The sequence below is a fragment of the Microcebus murinus genome, chromosome 3, assembly GCF_040939455.1.
Source record: "Microcebus murinus isolate Inina chromosome 3, M.murinus_Inina_mat1.0, whole genome shotgun sequence".
Lineage (NCBI taxonomy): Eukaryota > Metazoa > Chordata > Mammalia > Primates > Cheirogaleidae > Microcebus > Microcebus murinus.
In genome coordinates this window covers 49,958,365-49,979,351 of record NC_134106.1, presented here as the reverse complement: position 1 = coordinate 49,979,351, position 20,987 = coordinate 49,958,365, and the positions used below count along the sequence as shown (strand labels likewise).

General features: G+C 41.3%; 1 protein-coding gene across 13 annotated transcripts in view; it reads left to right on the top strand.

Moving 5' to 3' along the window:
• The window catches only part of BCL11A (BCL11 transcription factor A), a 99,699-nt gene that overhangs the window by 9,398 nt on the left and 69,314 nt on the right, over window positions 1–20,987 (top strand). The window contains exon 1 of one of the 13 annotated variants that reach the window (XM_012764823.2): window positions 84–8,563. The exons of the other annotated variants lie outside the window; for them this stretch is intronic. Within the exon in view, the coding sequence (XP_012620277.1) occupies window positions 8,494–8,563 (70 nt within the window). The 5' untranslated portion in view covers window positions 84–8,493. Of the gene's footprint in view, window positions 1–83; window positions 8,564–20,987 lie in introns of those variants that run through there. 13 annotated transcript variants of the gene reach the window in all.

Sequence of the window (20,987 nt, the reverse complement as noted above, 5' to 3'; positions counted from 1 at the left end):
TTTTTTCATTTCTTTCTTTCTTTCTTTCTTTCTTTCTTTCTTTCTTTCTTTCTTTCTTTCTTTCTTTCTTTCTTTCTTTCTTTCTTTCTTCTTTCTTTCTTCTTTTTCTTTCTTTCTTTCTAATGCTTTCTGAAATAACATTCAGATATTTTCCCTTTAGTGAAATGAGAAATCTGCTACCAGGGAAGCTGCATTTTAAAAGTATTTTTCTTGAATCTACCACATTTAGCTTATGTGACATGTAGGTTAAGATTTTATCTCCCCCAGCCCACGGTAGGGTATGGCAATGACCATTTCCATGTGCTGTCTTGTGACTGGAAGGAAAATGAACAGAAGTGTGAGGCATGATTAATGAAGCAAGAGCAGGCGGAAGGGGATTTGTCGTCTTCGGAGATCCAAAGCCTTGCTAAATCACCAAATATGGAGTAACACTTTCGTGATGTAACATCGTATTTACATATCGAGCTGCTCGTTTAAAAGACAAAACACAGTGTCTGTCAAGCAAGAATTAAAACCACACTTCTTACTGAGGTCCCAAATAGGTTATTCGGTCTCAGATTAACCAGCTCAAAAATTCTGTGCCTCTGTGCTTAGAGGAGGAATCTAAACGCTGGAGGGAATGCCTTATATATAGTTCAGGCTTTTTACTCTTGCAGTTGTGGATCTACATAGGGAAAGAAAAGATATTTGCTTTACTTCCCAGGTTGTCATCAAGGTTCTATTATTTTTTTAAAGAACTAGTATAATAGCAGAGCCTAGAGAAACAAACAAAAAAAATATACCCAAATTTAAAATATATTTTATAGGGCTAATACTACATAATTTCACTGAGATGAAAAGCTATGAAGGTATCTAAGATATTCAATGGGTGCACAAGTGCTGTGATCCAGGTGAGGTAAACCTTTCATGCACAAATAATTACCAAGTTTTGATTCCTTTCATTGTGTTTAATCACCCTGTGTCCCCACCCTGGAATTGGGTGAACATAAATAGTGTGGTCACATCTCAAAGCGAGATGTCAGTAACTAGAATCACGACTTCTCATAATTCACAGTAATGAGTTAAGAGTTTCTCATGGTGAAATTAACATTCTACCATTGCACATAAATTCTGATGCTCTGGCCCTCAGGTGCCCCTGAAGCAAAGTTCTGGAAGACGGCTGTGTACCCCCAGCCCATTTCTCTAAAGCCCGTCTCTGCAATTCCAAGTCTGCTTTTCTTTTATGATGAGGAAGGAAACAATAACAGTAATCATTCAGTAGATATTTGAATTGTGTCACAAAAAGAAAGGAGAAGCAATGCTTTGTATTAGGAAAGATATATTGATGAATCTCTAGAAGAATATGTTTGGCAACCACATAAAAGGTAGTCATTTAAGCGCGCTGGGTAGGAAAGGCTTTATTAAAGAGACGTAAGTTGGATTTGAGTTCACTGTGTGCCTGTGCCATTTTATAGGCAGGAAGCAAGAATAAAACAGTTGACAGATATTCTTCCTTAGATAAATAAAGCTTAAAATTCAGGGCTTCCAGATAGGAGAATAAGGTGGAATTCTTTAAATCTTCAGTAAAATGGTATGCATTTTGACTGTATATAGGCTCAAAGCTGAGTATTTTTCAGAAAGGATGCTTTTTACCTGGTGGTGTCTATATGTATAGTTAACATGTATACGTGGATGCCCTCCCCACCTTCATCCATGTACACATGTTAACTATACACAGACAGTGACCAGCTTGCTTTTTGCATTTTATTCAAATATTCAAAATGTTGTGTGACTGTGATCCATTGAGACCACTGAAATAGTATTAACTGGAAATTAGCAGCTTATATGGTGTGGGCCCAGTTCACCATTATGTGTGTCAAATATCCACCATCAGATATCAGCAGCCTTTGACTGGCAGTCAGAGCTTTCGATAGGGTTTTTATTTTGTTTCATATTTTATGATGGGGGACATATTCATCGAAGATGAGTGAATGTAAAACTGCTGTTGCATTATAGAAAAGGCCAAAAATATTATTCTATAGTGTCAGATTTGAGGTTTTGGCTTATTGCACATAGGGACATTTAAATTAGGGTTGGGCTATCAGAGAGTTAGCTTTTTTAGAGAATGGGGAAAAAATATGACAAGTCCTATAAAATGTAGTGAAGTCTGCTGCTATTGATATATAACATTTTTTTCTCCTTAAAATCATGAACATAGACATTTTTATCAGAGTGTCTAAGATTATTTGCCTAGACAATATAGCTAATATTTAGATTATGTAAGACAGATACTCTAATGAAGGGGGAAGTACTAATTCAAAATGGAAATACATTAGCATGTTACTTAAAGGTAAATCAAGTACAACATACTTATGCTTTTCAGAATTTAGAAAATCGACTTGCCTTTTCTTTTTGTACCCATGCTAATTCTTTTCTAGCTCAGACTGAACTGGAGGATGTATTTGTGTACTTTACGGTGTAATTGTAAATGAGACTATAAATTATAGTATCCTATTATGACTACTTATTTTTCATTTCTCTTTATTTGTGTGATTCTGAATAAAAACTACTGACCTCTGAAGTGAATTTTCAGCATGGCAGCTAAAACAAAAAAAAAAAATACCACCACTAAAAAAACAATATTCTGTTGAACATTTTATTTACCTTCAGAATCCAGAGAGTAGAGAATATTGTTTCCTAATAAATACCCAAGATTTTCATAGGGAGCCTATGTCAGGCTATTACCCAGAGACTCATGTTCATGAAACTGGGAGTCCTGTATATAAGCTGTATTTGTAAATAAGACAGAGAAAGGTTGTGAACTGGCAGCTTGGATGTTTTGTCAAAGTACAATGTCAGAGAAACTCTTTCTAAGACAAATTGTAAATAGAACTGTCACAGTGATTGCATGATTGAGCCACAGAAGTCCTACAATTGTTGGCATTGTCAGAGGACTTTTGAAAGCTTAATTAAACACAGTGGCCCGCATGGCTGCTAAATTTACTTCGGAAAGCCAAAAGGAAAAAAAAATATCTAAAATGTAGCAGATCCCAAAGATCCTAAAGTTCTTCAAACATTACCCTTTTGGTGACACAGAAAAGATGCATTGTGCATTTTCCTAGTCGTCTTTTATAAATAATAGTTTTGAGAATAGGTCCACGTGATATGAAGATCATCCTGTGTGTGATGTGGAGATTGTGTTAGTTTTTCTCTCTCCTGCTGTTACAGACAGTTAATGTAAAAATGGCCTTTTATTGGAAACACAAATATGTATTCACTTCAAGAACAGGAGCAGAGGGGGACAAAGTTTCCCTCCCATTCTCTGTGTTTATTCTGTGAATGCTTAAAAAAACAGTGCTGTAATTTCTTAAATCACCCCATTCCTTGTTGTGTTGCAAGTTGTGCCTTTTAATATAAAGAATCTGAAACATGTTTTGCACACCTTTCTAGTGAATGTGGCATTTAATTGTGGAGCTGCACGTGGGCTGGAAAATGCAACTGGATGTAGAAACGGGCAGGCAGGGTCAGGACAGGCAACCTTCAGCTCAGGGAAGAGGCGAGTTGGATGCATATTAATGGCACATTCTAGAGTCCTGGAAAATCATTAATTTCACACTGCAGCCTCCGTCTAGTTTGGCTAATGTGGGAGTACCAAATTGGGGTACATAACAAACACACAAATCCTAGGGAAACATTTTTCAGATTTTCATGATTTGTTAATGAAAGTATTTAATAAAGCAGAGGTAGATGGTGGCTTCGCACACTAGTCAGTGAGAAAGGAAGAAAGTTTGTGGCTTTCCTTTGGGGGAAAATATTAAATTTAACTGAAGTAGAAAGCACTGCCAGGGAGATGCACCGAGATTGCGTCACTCGCTGTTAATTTAATCTACTTTACTTGGTCTGTTCACACTCTTTATTGCACAAAGAAATCATTTGACAAAATTTACCCCAAGCCCAAGTCTGTTTTTACATACAGTAGTACCAGCTTAGTGCAATAAAAAACACTTAGCATCAAGCTGGACCCAGCCTGGCACCTTGCCACTTTTTTAGCATGAGATTTAATCACCAAGGATCTTTAGTACCTTTCTGCTTGTTCAGATTTCATTTGGGTCATGGCTATGTCAGCAGTGTTGTTATTTCAAGGATTAAAAAAAAAAAAAGATTCTAACTTAGAGCCCACTTTTAACATTATTTCAAATGAAGCAGGTTTTTATGTTATGTGTCAATTTGGAGGATATTAATAAAGTTCATAAAATATGTTCAGACTATATAATTTAATGGATAATGATGAATATTTTTATTTGTAATACAAAGAGGAAATTGACCATTGTATCTCTCCCTCCTTCTTTACCTGAACCTAGGTAAATAAACATCCTTAAACACCTTCTCCCTTTTACTACCAGGGTATAGAGCACGGGCCAATATCAGTAAATTTACCTTTGTAATTTGCCACGTAGTTTTTACAACATGACCTAATTAATTTGAGCATGAACCATATTATTGCTACTGGAGTCATTTTCTGTCACAAACTTAATTTCCAGGAAATGTAACCTGACAAATAAGAATTCTTTAGTTCTCTACATGTGCTCCTAGAGACCAAAGACAGATTTAAAATAATAATAATAAAAAAATGCCAGCATTATTAAAGCCAGTATGCTCGATGCCAAACTCAATTTGAAGCCAGTAAACATCAGACTGTATTTCTAATCAGTTTTAGAATGTAACGTATTCCATATTGGGTTCACTGGAATTTGTCTCCCTGCTTTTTACTGGCCAGCTGCACTCCCTATGCATTTTTAAAACATTTCAGCAAAGGCTTTTGCTGTTCTTAGCAGGGTTAGTAACTTGGGGTCTATTTCTGAGCTCATTCGTCATTCTGCGATGGCATTGAGTTAGGTTGGCAAGGGAAGGATTTGAGGCATGGAGGGTGGTGAGGTCACTTCTGATCCCAGCAGGGAATAGGTGAGCTTCATTTGCCTTTACAATAGGCGCACAGTTACTGCACCTTGGAGGAGCTCTCAGGTGCTGCTCAGATGGGCGCATGTAAATGCCCTGTCAGATGCGGAGCCGGAATATTAATGCTTCTTCCACCACTGCACCATAATAAAGCTGTACACAGCAAGCTTAATATGCAGCTAGTCTGGGGAATTGTATAAACTTAGATAGCCCAGTGTGAAAGACAGCAATGGAAAAATGCTCGATATGCCACAGTTTCCATTCTTGTTCTTCTTTGATCTATAGCAAAATGAAAACATCATCCTTTCCTTCTCTTGGAGTTGTCTCCCCAACTCTGCCACCTCCCAATCCCCCCCCCACCAGAATTTTTTGCATGTGCTGGTATGGAGAAATGCAACATAATTTGTTTCATATGGTTAATTACAGGCGTTTGAATATTTAAAATTTTAAATAGCCACAGCTCCAGCTTTCCCTGTTAAAAGTATGTGATTTGAACAAAGGGAGTACAGTGTAAATATTTGTGGTGATTTGCAACACCCCTCTTTCCCCATTAAACACACACACACATACACACACACAGACATTCAGCTTAAATCTAATGCTGACTTAATGCACTTCTTTACCTTCATTTGTACTTTTTTGTTTTAACCAATTCTCAGTTGGAACTCCATTAAATATTTCACCATTATATTTTTGAGCCTATGTTGCTTTAGGTTTTAAAGAAGATTTTTTATACTGTGTTCATTTAACAGAATCAACAGCTGTCAGAACCAGTTGTGGTAGATCCACACAAAGTATAAAGAAAAATACATGTTTCCTGAAACAAAACACTTGGAAAAATAAGCTGCCAAGAGCTGGCAAATTAGAAGTTTGCAGACAGGCACCCGAAGTGTTTCATCTCTTGGTTCACCCTAGAGACGGCTCTGAGCAGATCTGATGCAATGCTGCTGGGAGGCTCACCTGAGCAGGTTGCCGCTCCAAGGCTGCGAGCCGTGCACGGTGGACAAGGGCACCACAGTCGGCTGAGCCCCAGCTCTCTTCCTTTTCTGCCCTCCTTGTTTCTTTCTGATCTCTTTCGTAGATAAAATACCAAGTTCTTAGAGTGCTAAACAACAAATTATAGCCCACTGAAGGTGAGATGATCAGGTTCAAACTTCCTGTAAAAGAGGCGAGAAGGCGCCTTGCACACACCCTTTTCCAGATAGGGTTGGCAGCATGTTATTCAGAACTGAATCGGTCTCCGTCTCCGCCAGGGAATTCCCAGTGGGAACCTGGAGCAGGTATGTTGATGAAGGGGATACCTGGGGACCTTTGGTCACTCACAATGAGTTTTTGTTTGTATCCTTACTGTTGTTAGCATTGGCACCGAACAATTACACCTACAATTTGATCTTAGTTTTAGATAGAGGCCAATCCACTGATTAAAAACTCCCATTAAAATAAAGAATGGAATTATTGTGAAACCTGCAAAGGTGTTTTCAGAAACAACACCGGTGCCGCTGTGTACCCACCTCCTCTTTCTCTTTTCTTTTTGAACTTTCTGAAAAAACACAAACTGGCTTCCTGCTAAGCATCAGGGCATTTAAATTTATATTCATCAGTTGTTCATTTTCTTGATATGTAATGATGCATAAAAAAAGTGGCAAAAAAAATCACATCTGTTAATTTTTAGGGAAATAAGGTGTAGCTTGGATTCTAATGTTAGTTGGAGCATAAAGCAGCACTAGGTGCCGAGTCTGATCTTAGACATTTTAAGTGTGAAGTTTCTCTTTGGTCAATAAAATCCCCCAAAACAGAAAAACCTTAAAACCCCCAAAGAACCCAACCTAAAGTATTTTCCTTCACCAACTGAAGGTATACCTTGATTTCATGATTTATTTACATTTAGAGAGAAGCCCACAATGGACCATTTACTGCCTATGCTAACTCCCCCACCCCAAATCCTTTGAGTTCCCAGTTAAAACAATGCATCAACCAATGTTAAATCTTAAATCCCGTGAGTTTCTCTCTCCTACTCCATCCCACCCTAAGATTAAAAAAAAAAATTATTCCTTTACATTTAAAAGTGAACATTGGCTACTGAAGAATGATTTAAAGGCTGAAAAAAATTTTAATAATAAATCGTAACCTTCTCATGTTATGTTTTTGTTATGTTAAGGGGAAAAATCAATAAGGAAAAATTTAATTCTGATAAAGATACTCTTGGATCTTTGAAAACAACTGCTGTCCTTTTAACTAAAACATTTGAGCAGCTTCAAAGACTACGTATTTCTTCTGATCTTGGAGCTGTGTGACTGGTAGCAAGAAAGAAAAAAAAATCTTATTCTACATACAAGTGGATTGCTTAACAAGTCAGCACAGACACGTACTTGTTTGTACAATAGAGATAAAAATTCCTGTATAAAAATAATTCAGCTGCTGACAGCAGGCATTGTTGTTGGACCTGTCTTTTGTGCTTGTCCCAGCCCTGGGCCCCCCTCCCCTTCTATCTGCTTGGGGCAGCCTGCTGCCTGCAGACTCCTGACCAGAAGTTAATCGCTATATATTAAATATATAGGTATTGTATTTAAAGAGGACTATCTCAAGCCTTCCTATATGCATTCCACTTTACTTTCTGATGTGATTGCAGCATTGCCAGCAGGGGGGTGGCAGGCAAATGCTCTAATAGGGAAAATCACTTGAAGGCAGTTAGGGGAAATTTGGCCTTCAAGTCCCATTTGCTCTGCAGTGTAGCATCGGTTTCTAAACTTTTGTTTTTAATCTAATTCTGATTTACCTTGTCACATCCCATATCAACCCTCATTGAACTCTACTCATGTAGAGTAACATTAGTGTCAAATGGAATTGGTCAGGACTGTGGACCTGTGGCTCGTACAGATGGTTGTGGATGCGGGTTCCATGCGGCTCTGCATCCTATCCCTTCTAATCAGCGTTAAAATGTGGTGCGTTTCTGAGCAGGGCCCAAGGATAAGAGAGTTAAGAGATCAGGGGTAGCACCTGAGGTTTTCTCCTTACTCTTTCTTTCCTGCTCTTTCTCACTTCCTTGATATATCCATGTTTCCAGTAAGATCAACTCCAGGAAAAAGTCAGATGGGGGCTGGAGGGGCAGAGGGTGGCTGAGAGAAGTTCCTGGAATGTTTTTCAGTAGGAGTTCAAACAAAATCCCCACAGCAGAGAGCTTCTGGGTCTAGCAGTGGAGCAGGAAGCTCGGACAGGTGGCCCTTTCGAAGCTGTTATTCTCAGCCTGACTTGCAGGACAGCTGGGACAGGACTTCCCCGTACGTTCCTGCTTCCACCTGGGTTGGGGTGTTTGGGGTGGGAGGAAGAGGAAGGCTTCATTGGGAATTTTGTCACTGGGATTTTTAAAATGTCAGGAGGTTAGTAAGGTGTGAGTTAGCATTTGAGGAAAGGATCCTCCCCCAGACTGGTAATTGGGAAGCATGAAAATCTAAATTCCCATGACTCTCTAATAACGGGGGTGTGCTGGTGGCAGTGCGTGGACACCACAACTTTCTGAGTGTCAGCCGATGTCTGCGTGACCCATTCGTCTTGGATTAAATGCTGCCAGTGCAGCACTGGGGGAATCAGAGAGACAGATACCAAACGACAGGATTTTCACTCTTCAGAAGTAAGCCAGACCTCGCTCCTCTCCCTCATCTTCCTTCTTCTCTTTTCTTGCTCTTTTCCCTTTGGAAGCAGAAACTTCTAAAATTAATGCCACTCCAAGCCGATGAAAAAGCTGTTTTTATACCACAGTGGATGTTTACACAGGAGAGACAACTTGAGGGGAAAAAGGCTTTTTGGGAGGGTGGAGGGACTCGTGTTAATCTGTTCTGTTGGAGGACTGTGCAGTGTTGCCTATGAGCAACTCTGGGCTGTTTTTGATAAATTACCATGTTTAGAGATAGGTTTGGCTCTTAAGGGCTTAGTTTTATGAACAAAGTCCGTAACGATGTTTGCAGCCTCTGTTTGTCTCTTAGCCCCTTTGGCTTGACTAGAAGCTCTATGTTTAGTTTAAGCTCAGTCTGGAAGATATAACAATTTTGCATTAAAAAAATGAGGAAATCATAGGAAGAAAAACCCTTTGCTTTTTGGATGAATCTTACTGATAATTTGCTAAAGCTCATTTGAATTTTAAGCACTTCTTTAATCTTCAAAGGCTAAATTGCTTTATGAATATGCATGGTGTGGGCAGACTTCAGTTCATTACCTAGTTGTAAATTCTAATGACCATTAGGTCCTTCCAGTAATTGCGAATTGTTTTGCATTTTTGATTGGCCTATTAACATGTACATTCGGTGCACATCAGGCTGGCCTGTCAGCCTGCTGAAGGAGAAAAAAAAGGTGAAAATTGTTTATAGCACCAAGATTCTTAGATTTTCAATCTTGCAAAATTGATGATGTAAAAAAATTAAAGCAGTGTTTTTTCTTCTCAAGATTGAAAGTTCACCAAGAGATTTGACATATTTAATTTACATGATGACTTTGCACTCCTTCATTAATGCAATTTGCATATGAAGCTGTTGTTAATCACTTTTGATCATGTTTTGTGTATTAGCTGCCTCAGTGGCTCTCCTCAGATGCCCCAGTAGAAAGGAGCAAAATGATGCATCTTCTTGCCAAGTTTCCTTTAGTGAATTGAGGAATTAAAAGTCTAACCTTGAGTAATTACATATGTTTTATCCGTTTTCTTTTAACGTTAAGTACAGTTTGTGGACGTGTTGGCTGGAAATCGTTCTCATTTGGGGAGAAGACTGTAAAATTCAAGTATATGATTGAGGCACTTCCAGATATGTACAGAAATATGTAATGCCTGTCTCTGTGTCCCCACAGACACTGTTGGGCATTTTTATTGTTAGAAAGACTAGGCTATTCCAGCGTATTAAGACATCAGGCTCCTCCGTTGGAAGAGAGAAGGCTTCACGTCTACAAACCTTTCTAATGATGCTTTGGGTTTCTTCCTTAAATATATGGCTAGCACCTAGACATCTTGGGCCTGGGTTTAGCTGACTCCTTTATCTTTTAGATCAAGTAAGATTTCCTGTTCCGCTGCTGCTCTGAGCTGCAGTGTGTCCTCCCTCTTCTCTAAAGTAAATCTTGGTCTCTGGGCTCCGGTCCTCCCTCAAGGTACACGAGTGCTCTGGTTGTGAAAACAAGGTGCTAAATAACGGTTTCCGATTTTTGAGAGCCTGTGATTTTGGTGTTTGCCTTTGCTGTTGAATAGCCTGTGCTGTATTATTGATGTTCATCTTTGGTTTATGAGTTTATCACTGGTTAACAAGCAGAATCAGAACGCTGAAACTGATATTCTGATTAAAAGGAATGTTTAATGAAAGAAAATAAATTGTGATGGAAAATGAACAGTGTGTAAGAAACATAACTATAATTTTAACCTCAGAGGGACCTGGCTTTGCCCTACTGTGACTTCCATCCATACCATGCTAAAAGCATGCTTCAGTTCAAAGTTGTTAATATTCAGCTGGGAAACAGTATCCAGAACACAAATAAATTATTAAGTGCATGAACTTTTTAGGCAGTAAGATGAACTGATGGGGTCCATCTGTGAGATCCAGGGGCTTTTTATTTGTGTGTGTCGAGCGATTCTGCCCTCTCCGACTTCACAGCCTTTGGTCTCCGGCCAACTGCATGCATAATTGATTCCACACGCACTATCATTTTCTTGATGTAATTGCTTTACTAAGATATGATGAAATCTAATGGATAATTTGCTATTTGAAAATGGGCAAAAAAATCTTCATATGGGGGTGGGTGGTAGTGGAGAAAGGGGTATTCAGATGACCTGGTATTTAAGAAAACAAAACAAAACAGGCAAGACTAACTTATGCATGCTGCTTCGGTCGTGTTGGCTGTGGATAGGAAGGTCTTTGTGACATATGGAAGCCAGTGTATAAATCTCTCTCTTTCTATCTCGCATCACCCCCCTTCATTCCTTCTCTCTCTGTCTCTCCACCAAACTTTACAAGAAAGGGATCCTAACAAGGTAAAAAGTAAACAATTTAGTCATCACAAGCCTTATTATTCAGTCTATCCAGGAGTTTTGCCATGTCGGTTTATTTAACTTCCAGGAATGTAAACACTGACACAGCCCTAGAAGCAGCAAGAAAGATTACAGTATTAGAGTTAAAAACGTGAGCATGGAGTAGCTGTGCTTTATATTCTGCTATAATAACACTTTACATTGAAACATAATGGGTAAGTCAAAACCACTGGAAACTTCTGCTTATATGGAGTACAAATTTCATTCTGATAGATTGGCATAACCTGGTATACCCAGGGTAGATTGTTACATAATGGAGAAACTGTATAAATGTCAAGTATACAAATAATTGTACAGGAAGTAAATGAAAAGTATTAGAATTTCTTAAATCACCATTAGATTTTGTTGGTGGGACAATCTCATTAGCTCCCTCAAAATCACGTGTGGCTTTGCATAAGTCTTTTGAAAATGTATTTTGAGGAAATTTACGGACGTTGAAACATTGTTTTAATCCAAACCAGTTCATGCTTTAAATGTACCTTAAAAAAATCGTACTGTTTTTCAAAGTACTTAAAGGGAGTGGAGGGGTAGAAAGCGTATAAAGTGAATCCATCTCACTGTGGCAAACTGTTTTTCAAGTAAAGTCATAATAATGAACAACACATGATCTGAAATTTGATCAGCAAACATATACTTATGCCAAGGAATTTTCTTTCTTTTCTTTTCTTTTTTTTTTTTTTGTTGGCCATTCATATACCAAGGTTCTGTAAATCAGTAAACCAGGCAGAGAGTAGCTATTATAAGGGGGGAACCAAATCATAATACACAGAATGGCACAGAAGCTGTCTTTTTGAAGAAACATTAACACCATCACCACCACTATCACCAAAAAAGTTAAAAAAAAAAGACCTTTTTACAAAACTGGAAATGACAGAATAGTTTTAAAAGGAAAAAAAAAAACCACCTTCTGATGCTCAAAACTTCAAACTATTAATAGACCACCAGTGAGATAGACTGTCTTTGTGCCTTGAAATGCAAAATGAGGGAAATAATTAGCAGAGGAACAAAATTCTCAAAATTTGAAGAACTTGTGTGATTACTGGGGGTACAGTGAAAAGAAAATGCAAATTTCTTCCTGATCTTAATTAGATTCGATTGTGCGGTGGGTGTGTTGGATTTGGGGGGAGGGGAGGGGGCAGGGCGTGCTGGGGTGAGGCGTGAGGCTGAGTGATGTGGAGACAGGTTAGCAGGGGCCTGGCGGTGTGGCAGGAACAAAGGCAGCTTCCAGCGCTGGGTGCAGTATGCGGTGCCTCAGCACAGATGCTGGTGGTACCGGAATCCTGAGCCCTTCGTTTAGCTGGGCTCATTTCCCCCTGGGTCTGTGGGAAGCCATTTGTCCTTTGAGGGGCGGGGTGGACATTAACAAAACAGCCGGGGCTGGCTGAGGAAGAGGAAGCAGCCTGTGGGTAACTTTTCCTGACCACATGGGAGAGCTGGGTAAGACGCTGTGGACCCTGCTTGGGCGCAGGGGCCATTGGCTTCTCGTGGTGGTGTCTGCACAGGGGCCCCAAGTCCAGGCCACCGCCAAAACACACTCTTTGGAGTTTACTGGTCAGAGTCCTGCCAAAGTGTGTGTAGCAAGTTTCGTTGGCTGGATTTCCCCTTGCGTGAAATAATAAAAGCCCTGGCCAAGGCGCATGAATCTATTTTTGTTTCATTAATATTATTTATTATGTATTTTATTAATATTTTTTTGGAGGGACTGTGCTCTCATTTGACCAATTGTAGTTATAATTAATACATTCCGTACTGGTTGTAAAAAGTGTGCTTGGATTTAATTGCAAGTCAGGATAAATTAATGGATATGATTTAAAACAAAACTCACTTAAAATATTCTTGCAGGGAGCAGAGGAGGGGCAGTCCTAACAGTTAATTTATTTGCTGGGTGAGTGTCAATGGCGAGAGGGTCGAAAGGATTGTGCGGGTCTAACGGGATTCGTGCATGTGTGTGCAGGACCGTGGGGGCCACAGAGAGGGAGGAGGAAAACCTGGGCAGGAGGAGGGGCAGCCAGGAGCTCGCTTCTTTTCTTTAATTTCTGAGGTTGCCAGGAGGGGCTTAAGCAAAGTGGTCAAGTCCATCTGCTCTGGAGAAGGTGGTAAAGAAAAGAGGTTAGTGGCAAGAGGGAAGGAGCACAAAGGGAAAATTGTACATTGGGAGCGTTCCTCTCTCTGGCCGTGGTGTAGCCAGACTGGTTTAGCAGACAGAATGATAGATTGTTTTGTCAAGGGTCCCAGGGTGCGCCCTGAACTTGAAGCACTTTGTTTATCTTGAATAGAAAGGGAAAAGCGCAGACATAATCGATGTCTAGTTTTTAGGAGCTCGAAAGAGGTAGGAGAACAGAGAAGACTCCGGGAGGGGTGGAGGGCGGTGGGGGAGGTGCAGGCCCTGGTGGTGGCTGTCCATTAACAGATGAACTTGGCCGAGGGCCAGGCTTTAGATGAGAGTGTGTCAGGGCCCCAGTGCAGCCAAGCCTTTTCAGTGTTGTTTTTTTTTTTTTTTGTCTTCTTTTTCTTTCTTTCTTTTTTAAATACCTGCTGACTGTACATCAAATGCTCCCAGGTCTTTTGGCTACAAGCAGGAAAAAAAAAAGACAGCTCAATTTTTTTCCCCTCTGAACCAGTTGAGGCCAGTCTTTTGGCTACATACACGGGTTTTATCATCTTTCCTGGCTTGGGGGGAAAAAAGAGTTGTGATAACACCAGTAACCCGTGGGCCAGAATGGGAAGGCTTTGGCTGTGTTCTGGCGACCAGGTGTGTGAGGCCCCTGGGACAGGTGGGCGTGGCGTGGCCAGTGGGCCTGCGTGGATAAGGTAGGAAGTTGGTGGAAACTAATTTCTTTTAAATGGCTGAAGTTTAACTTGTTGGAAAGGACCTGTAAATTAATCTGTCTGTGGCCGAGAAGAATAATATGCAAGAAAGGCCCAGTGAAGGTGGCAGCCTTTCCCAGGCAGGGCTGGTGGCAAGCCTATGTGTTTGGGCTTGTTTTGTTCTCGATTATCTTATCTTCTTTGGTCTGTTTCTGTGTTTCTTAGTTTACTGTGGCATTATGCATTCATATATGAGTGCTGGCAAGCAAGAGTCATCAGCCCAATGACTTCCTGACATTTTTAGCTGTTTTAACGTATGGTCTTTGCCCTCCTGCCACAAGTGGGGAGGGAATTGAATTTCCCCGTTACTTCCTGGTGGGAGGCATGTTCTGGTTCTCACCAGATCTGGGGCTAACGCCACGTTCACAGACTTCCACCTAGAGAACACCAGGGCTTCCAAGTGAGTGGTTTAGGGACCTGTCTGAAATGCGATTCACACAATATAAAATATTTTTCCCCACCATAGACTTGAAAAGTCACCATTGTGAACATCCATATAAAATGTGCTAAAATCACGTTTACTTCCCCAGGCTGAGGCCTCCTGGGGTTGGTGGGATTTCCTTTTCCTTACCTAGTAGCAAATAGAAACTGGGAAAGTGTGGGGCCTCTGGGCTCATCCCACAGATAACCCACAAGACTCAGCCACGCCCTTAGATGCGGTTTCCCTCCCACCTGGGTGTCTCTGTAACCTGAGCTGGTAAGGAAGGGAGGAGGGGCTGGAAGAGGGGAAATAAGCCCTAAGAAATATGTTTTATCTCTTTTCTTTTCCTCTTCAGCCTTTGGTTAGATGAAATAAAATGGTTTAGGTTGAGGGTGAAGAGGTACTGCCATTTCTAGCTGTGTGACCTTGGGCAGATTTCATCTCTCTAAGCCTCAGTTTCCTCATCTGTGAAGTTGGGGGAATCGTAAGGCCCCATCCATGACAGGGCCTTGGAACATCACGTGAGAACACCTAGGGGCTTTTGGCTCAGTGCTGGGCACATGGTAAAGCACTTAACAAAAGCCAGTTAACGGCTATGATTATGACTCATAGCTTGGACCTTTCTCCTCCTATAACGAACTGGGGTCTCCTACAGTGTCCCCTGTGTGGGGTGAGCATGTTGGGTTGAGAGCAGGGCAGGGCGGGTAGGGGTCTTAAAGACCTCAGGGTCTCTTTATGCCTCCAGGTGGGCTCCTTCCTGTCTGAGCCTGTGGGGAAGGCCTTTGGGTGGAGACAGCTGGGTGGCCTTTGCAGATCTGGGGAGGAGGGGGGATGAGGAGGTGCTTCCTGCCATAGACAGCTCTCCCAGTGCTGTCCTCCTCCGAGGGGCTTGTTCCTGGTCATGGGGCACAATTGCTCTGCGTTCAGGTTTCTGCTTCACCACTAGCTGGTTGGGAGAGTTTGGGCAAATCATTTAACCTGTTTGTGAAATGGAGACAACCCAAAGTCCTTATCTTACAGGGTCCATGGGGAGAGTAAATGAGAGAAAGCCCATAAATTACTTGCCTCATAGGATGCACTTTGAGAGTCGCTATTGTCAGTGCTATGTGTCTGACACATGGCTGCTCCAGCCCACAGCAGCTCTGGGAGGGAATGACTCATATTCACCCCATTTGGTAAGGGAGGAAATTGGGTCATGAAGGGGTTAAATAACTTCCCTGAGGGTCCACACTTAGTCCTTAGGCTTCAGTTGTTACCCTCTGCTACCTCCCCTATAGGTTTGCAGCTTTCTGCCCTGGGGCTGGGCACCAACTGGGCAGGAAGCTCTGGTGCTGGACTGTTGCCCCTCCCATGGGTTCTGTGGTCAAGTTTTTCAGTCTTCTGGGAAAGAGAAGAATGTTCCCCTGAAGCCCCTGGGCGGTTGTCCTGGACATATTATTGGAGGATCCTTGGGGCTGTTGGGAAAAGTTGCAGTGTAAGGAATTCTGCTTTGCAAGTAGTCACTCCCCCATCTGCCCAGAAAGAGCCAGAAAGCACGGGGAGGGTCCCTAGAAGGAGAGGGAGGAGGCTTTCCCGCCTGTGTGTGCCTAAGACACCCGCTGTGACTTCTAAGGGCTGGTCAAATCAGGCTCCCGGCAGTTCTGTGTGTTGTCTCTGATCACACCTTCACAGGGCGGGGAGACGGGCATTACCCTGCGAGGACAGGCTCCGTGACTGTGAGAGTGTGTGCAGGGGGTCGGGGACCGTGGGTGCTGGGGGAGAACAGTCTGCTTCAGGGAGGTTTTCATTTCTGGCCGAACGGGCGCTGTGGTAAGGCGAGTCCGGAAGACACGCTGGAGACTTGAGGGAAGTTTTGAATGGAAACTGCAGTCAACAACTCCATATGATCCACATGTGGCTTTTCCTGAGGCAAGTTTTCAGCCGCGTGGTGGCCTCTCCCAGTCACTCCCCAGGCTGCTCTGACACCGTTAACATTTGCTGAAGCGAGACCTGAGGTTCCTTGCAGAGGGATTACATAACGTATTCCAAAACCAAATGCCAGTGTTTTCCTCGTATTCCCCATCCTTTCAAATTGGTGGGGCCACCACAGACCTCCATTATACAGTTCCAGAATCATTTGGTAGTTAGGAAGCGCCTACTGTGTGCAGAGACCCACGGGGGAGTGGAAGGGTTGGCCTCAGCTCTGGCGAGTGTTGGACGGGAGCCCTGCTCACGTGGTAAGTGCTTCTGCTCCAACCCAGGGAGGCTGTTCAGATCCGTCACCAAGAGGTTGCCGTTGATGTGCATCCAGGTGGTCTTCTGGGTTGGAGGTGGGGACGGCCGTAACTGCTGAGAATTCCTGTGGGTCAGAAGCTCCAGACCTTCAGGTTCAATTCTCACTCTGCCCTGGGCCTGGCCTGGCCATCCTCTGTGGAATCTGTACAGGTCTTTCTTGCCTCTTTGCTTGGCTCTCTTTGTTGCCTCTACTTGCTCCTGGTTCAAGAGCATAAGGAATCTCCCTGATCACCCCTGAAGAGAAGCTCTTAGTTTCATTTACTGGGACTCCTAGACTGAGAAAGCTGAAATGATAAGAGGAGTATCACTGCTTTAGAACCCTTACTACTACCCCCCCCACCTCCCCCCAGTTTTCCTTCTAGTCCTTTGAAAATCAGGCCAGATCTCTGATGGTGGCCTTTTATTTCTTTTCTTTATTTGGTTCTGGCTTCGTTAGGTAAGCGCAAATTTAATGTCCCAAGAGGCAGGCCGGGTGACCCTTCAGGCCAAGTGCCTGGATGTGGCAAAGCTACAATAAATATCGAATGGTGAGAGCAATGGAAATTTAACAAAGCCATAACTGAGAGACCTCGGAGGGGCAGCAGGCTGGTTAAGAGGCTGTTGGATGAGTGGGGTAGTATTTCTACTTCCACCTGATTGAAATGTCGACTAAAAATCAATGCTGTTGACTAGTGATAATTTACAACGTTCCTGGTGCTAAGTAGTTCCCCGCTTAAGAATGCGTTGGCTGGGCAGAGATTAGTGCAGGGAGTTGTGTGTGTCACAATGAATCAGACGCATTATAGGTCAGCCCTTTATTTGTTTCATCATGACTTTTACACAGTTGTCATGTAATTTATGGCTGCTTTCACATTGTCAAACATTTTCATTGCATCTTCTTCTTTAACACACTCCTGACACAGACACACTGCACTTGAAGGCTTGGTATTGTTTCATAATCCAAGAGGAGGCCTATAAACGCCATCAAATTGCACTATCTTTGGGCTAATCTAAATGCGCTGCAGATTAAAATCAGAGCTCGTTTGTCCCTGATGCAAATTATTAAGTTCTAATTATAAATATCCATTTAATTACCCCATACATTTTTATTTTGCGGACCCTTTTGAGCACTGCTGTCTGCGACTGGGGAGAGGATGCATAGGAGACAATCTGCAGTAATTAATGTACACTGCCCAAATGGTAAAGGATAAACATATGCTGCTTTGTCTGTCTTATTTATTGATTGATTAGATGTATGGAGACTTTGGCATCATCGACACAATCCAAAGTTGAAATCCTTTTAGAAATGAAAACTATTTAAAAATCTTTTGGGGAAGAAAGAGCAAAATATAGCCAACCAATAGCTTTCTGCTAGAACACATCATCCTAAAATATGGGATTCTGCATTTGATCACCAGTTTCTGAATTTGATCAAATCTAGGGTTTGCAGAAGTTCAGGGTGAGAGAAACCATACCTGTTTTGTACTTAGAATGTGAAATCATTGTTATAGAAAAAAACTATAGTGTTTAAAAAAAAAATCTGCATTCTTTTTTCCAGCCCTGCTGTCGTCCTCTACTAGCAAATAACAGTATCTGCCTGTAATATGAAGACACTCCAATAGAGAGCATTACGATAAAAGTATTTCTGAATACAAAACAATAAAATAGGAAGAAGATAACATACAAATTAGTAAAGGCCTTACAATTAGACGTTTATCCTTCCCTGAAAACAATGGAAACATTACCAAGACTGGTTTGGTCGGGGGGGAATGAGGTCCTTTGGGCATTACAGATTTTTCTAAAACCAAACTTTGACTTTTAATGTTAGTGGAAAGACACTGATCTGAGAACAAAGACACCTGGATTCTGACCCTAATTGTGTCATACCGAGGGACCTTGGGTTCCCGCCACCTCTTGGCATGTGCCTCCTCATCTTGTAAAGCGGGTAAAATGGGGAGTTTGGACTGGGCGGGTCTGCAAGCTCCCATCTGGTACTAGCTCACTATGACCACCACTGGCCAGTTTCCTCCCAGCTCTTTTTGGAACCTAGTTGCTGAATGGGGCTCACCCACGGAGGGGGCAGAATATTTTCTTGATTTACCTACAAGATGGAAACTATGGTGGAGATTAAGGCTTGGACTCCTGATCCTATTAAGCAGAAAGCTTAAGGGCATCTTTCAAATTGCTGGAAGCAAGATTGAAGCACAGTATAATGGAATGGTGATAATTCACAGAAGTTTCCAGCCTTAAAAGATTTCTTCATCTTTTAATTGTTGCAAGCTGTTTTTTGAAAAACTCCAAAGAATGTAATGTGTATTTTCTCCAAGTTTGCTTTTTTGGGCAACTGTAACTACATCAAAATAGAAATACGTTTTTGAAAAAGAAATAGTTGAATTCAAACAACCAGGTATTTTAAATTCAATTAACTGACTGAATTCAGTGATATTTTCCTCCTTCCTCCTCCCCAAAGCTGGTTTCCCTGTATGGACTTAGCCTACATATGCTGAGTCCTTGGAGTTACGAATTCTTGCTTGTTAAAGGCATCCGATGCAACATGTTTAGAAGAACTCTCCCTCTGTTAGTGTTGAAGACAGCATAAATTGAGGGAAAATGTTCTTTTTTTATTCATCGTGTAGGTAAAAGCATATGGCCTGTTCTGGGACATGTGATCTTTGCAATCCATTTTCTAAACTTGGTGTTTACCATTGACTTTTAGCACGGATGTTTCTGTTTTCCACACTGTCCAGCAAGTACCATTTATATGTGGCTTTAAATTAGATGTAAAAAGATGTTTTAAGAAGCATGCTGAAAAGAGCATTCAAAGTTATCCTTTGGATAATGATTATCTAAAACTTTCTTTTATTATCCCATGCGCTCAGAATAAGGGGAAAATGAATCAGCTGTGAAATATGTCTTCCTTGTAGGACACAGGCACTCTTGAGATCTATAGCTTCAATAAAAAAGTAATTTATTTAAATTACTGCCTCTTTAATTTATAATGTTTTGGGGATTTTTAATAGGAGTGCTCTATAAGGGCACTGACAATCAGCTGTTTCAGATTGTGCATGCTCTTCTGTCTCTGGCAAAAAAATAAAATCTTAAAAAGACAAGAAAAAAGGGAAGGAAAAAACAGGGAAAAGAAAGTTCAGCCCTAACCCAATCCAAAAGAAGATAACGGACAGGCTGAATGAATGGCAGCAACTCAGAGCTTCTACTTCCCCCTTTGGTTATTACCTGAAATAAAAGCGCGATAACATTCATGTCAGAGATAGGCGACAGAATTACGTATTGGGACGTGAAGTTTGGGATTTCCTGCCCGATGTTCTTTCTCCTCCCCTCCCCCCCACCCCGTACGTATTGTGCAAACGTATCAGCCATTGTATTGTGTATTGTTAACGTATGATAGGAAGCTGCTGCCGGGACAGGCTTGGCTCACTAATGGGGTCAGTCGTGTCACAACGTGATATATGGATTATGTTTACCGTGGCATATTTTGTTTGCGAGCTGGGCTGTGAGATGGGAGCAGATGATAAATGAAGATATCCTACAGTTTTCACACTAGTTCTTGCGGTCCCCGAGTCTCTAAAACAACAAAGCACCTGATGAGGGAGAGGTATTCATGGGGACATAATTGACTTTAAAGTTTTAGATCTCTGGCTGAAGTTTAGTATGGGATAGTTCATTACATTAATGTCTTTGCCGAGAGCTCCTATTTGACTTAAATAAATTATTTAGCTTTCGCTGCTAAAACCTCAGTCAGTTCATGACACTTTGGGCCAGTTAAATAACTTTCCAGTGGCTTTCTGTGCCTTGGCGATTCATTTACTTGGGCTCCTATGTGTTTGTATGATTTCTAAATTTATTTCTCAAATCTCACCTAGCAATAAATGATTTTTTTTACTGGAGTCTTGTGTGGCATACCAAATAAAAAGCTTATTATCTCATTTTTGGAAAAAAAGTCCCCAGACACTTCAGTGCTGTCATCATAAGAAATAGTATGCCCACATGCACAAATATACACATTTAGATGTATATACATATATGTATATACTACATAAATACAAGTGAATGTATATAGAGTGTGTGTATATATTTATATACACAGAGAGAGAAGAGGAAGGCCTTTAGAATTTGCCATGATTCCATTAAGTCAGCATAGAAGTTTTAAAAATTGTCCAAGTAGATACCATTTTTTTGTCAAATTCTGACATAGGCAAATTCATCTTCATGCTGTTTGTCTTAGAGTCTGTTATCCACATAGCCCTGGATTGAGGGTCACAGTTGCAAATTTAGGGACAATAGTCCAAGCAGAAATCCTGGATATAGCCTGTCCTTTTTGCTTCCACTGAGTTGAGAAGGCTTGTGTTTATTCTTTATTCTTTCTCCCGGTGGTTGCAACACTTGTTGCCTTGAAATCTCCCTTCTTTAGAGTTCTGCCATGAGTATATTTCC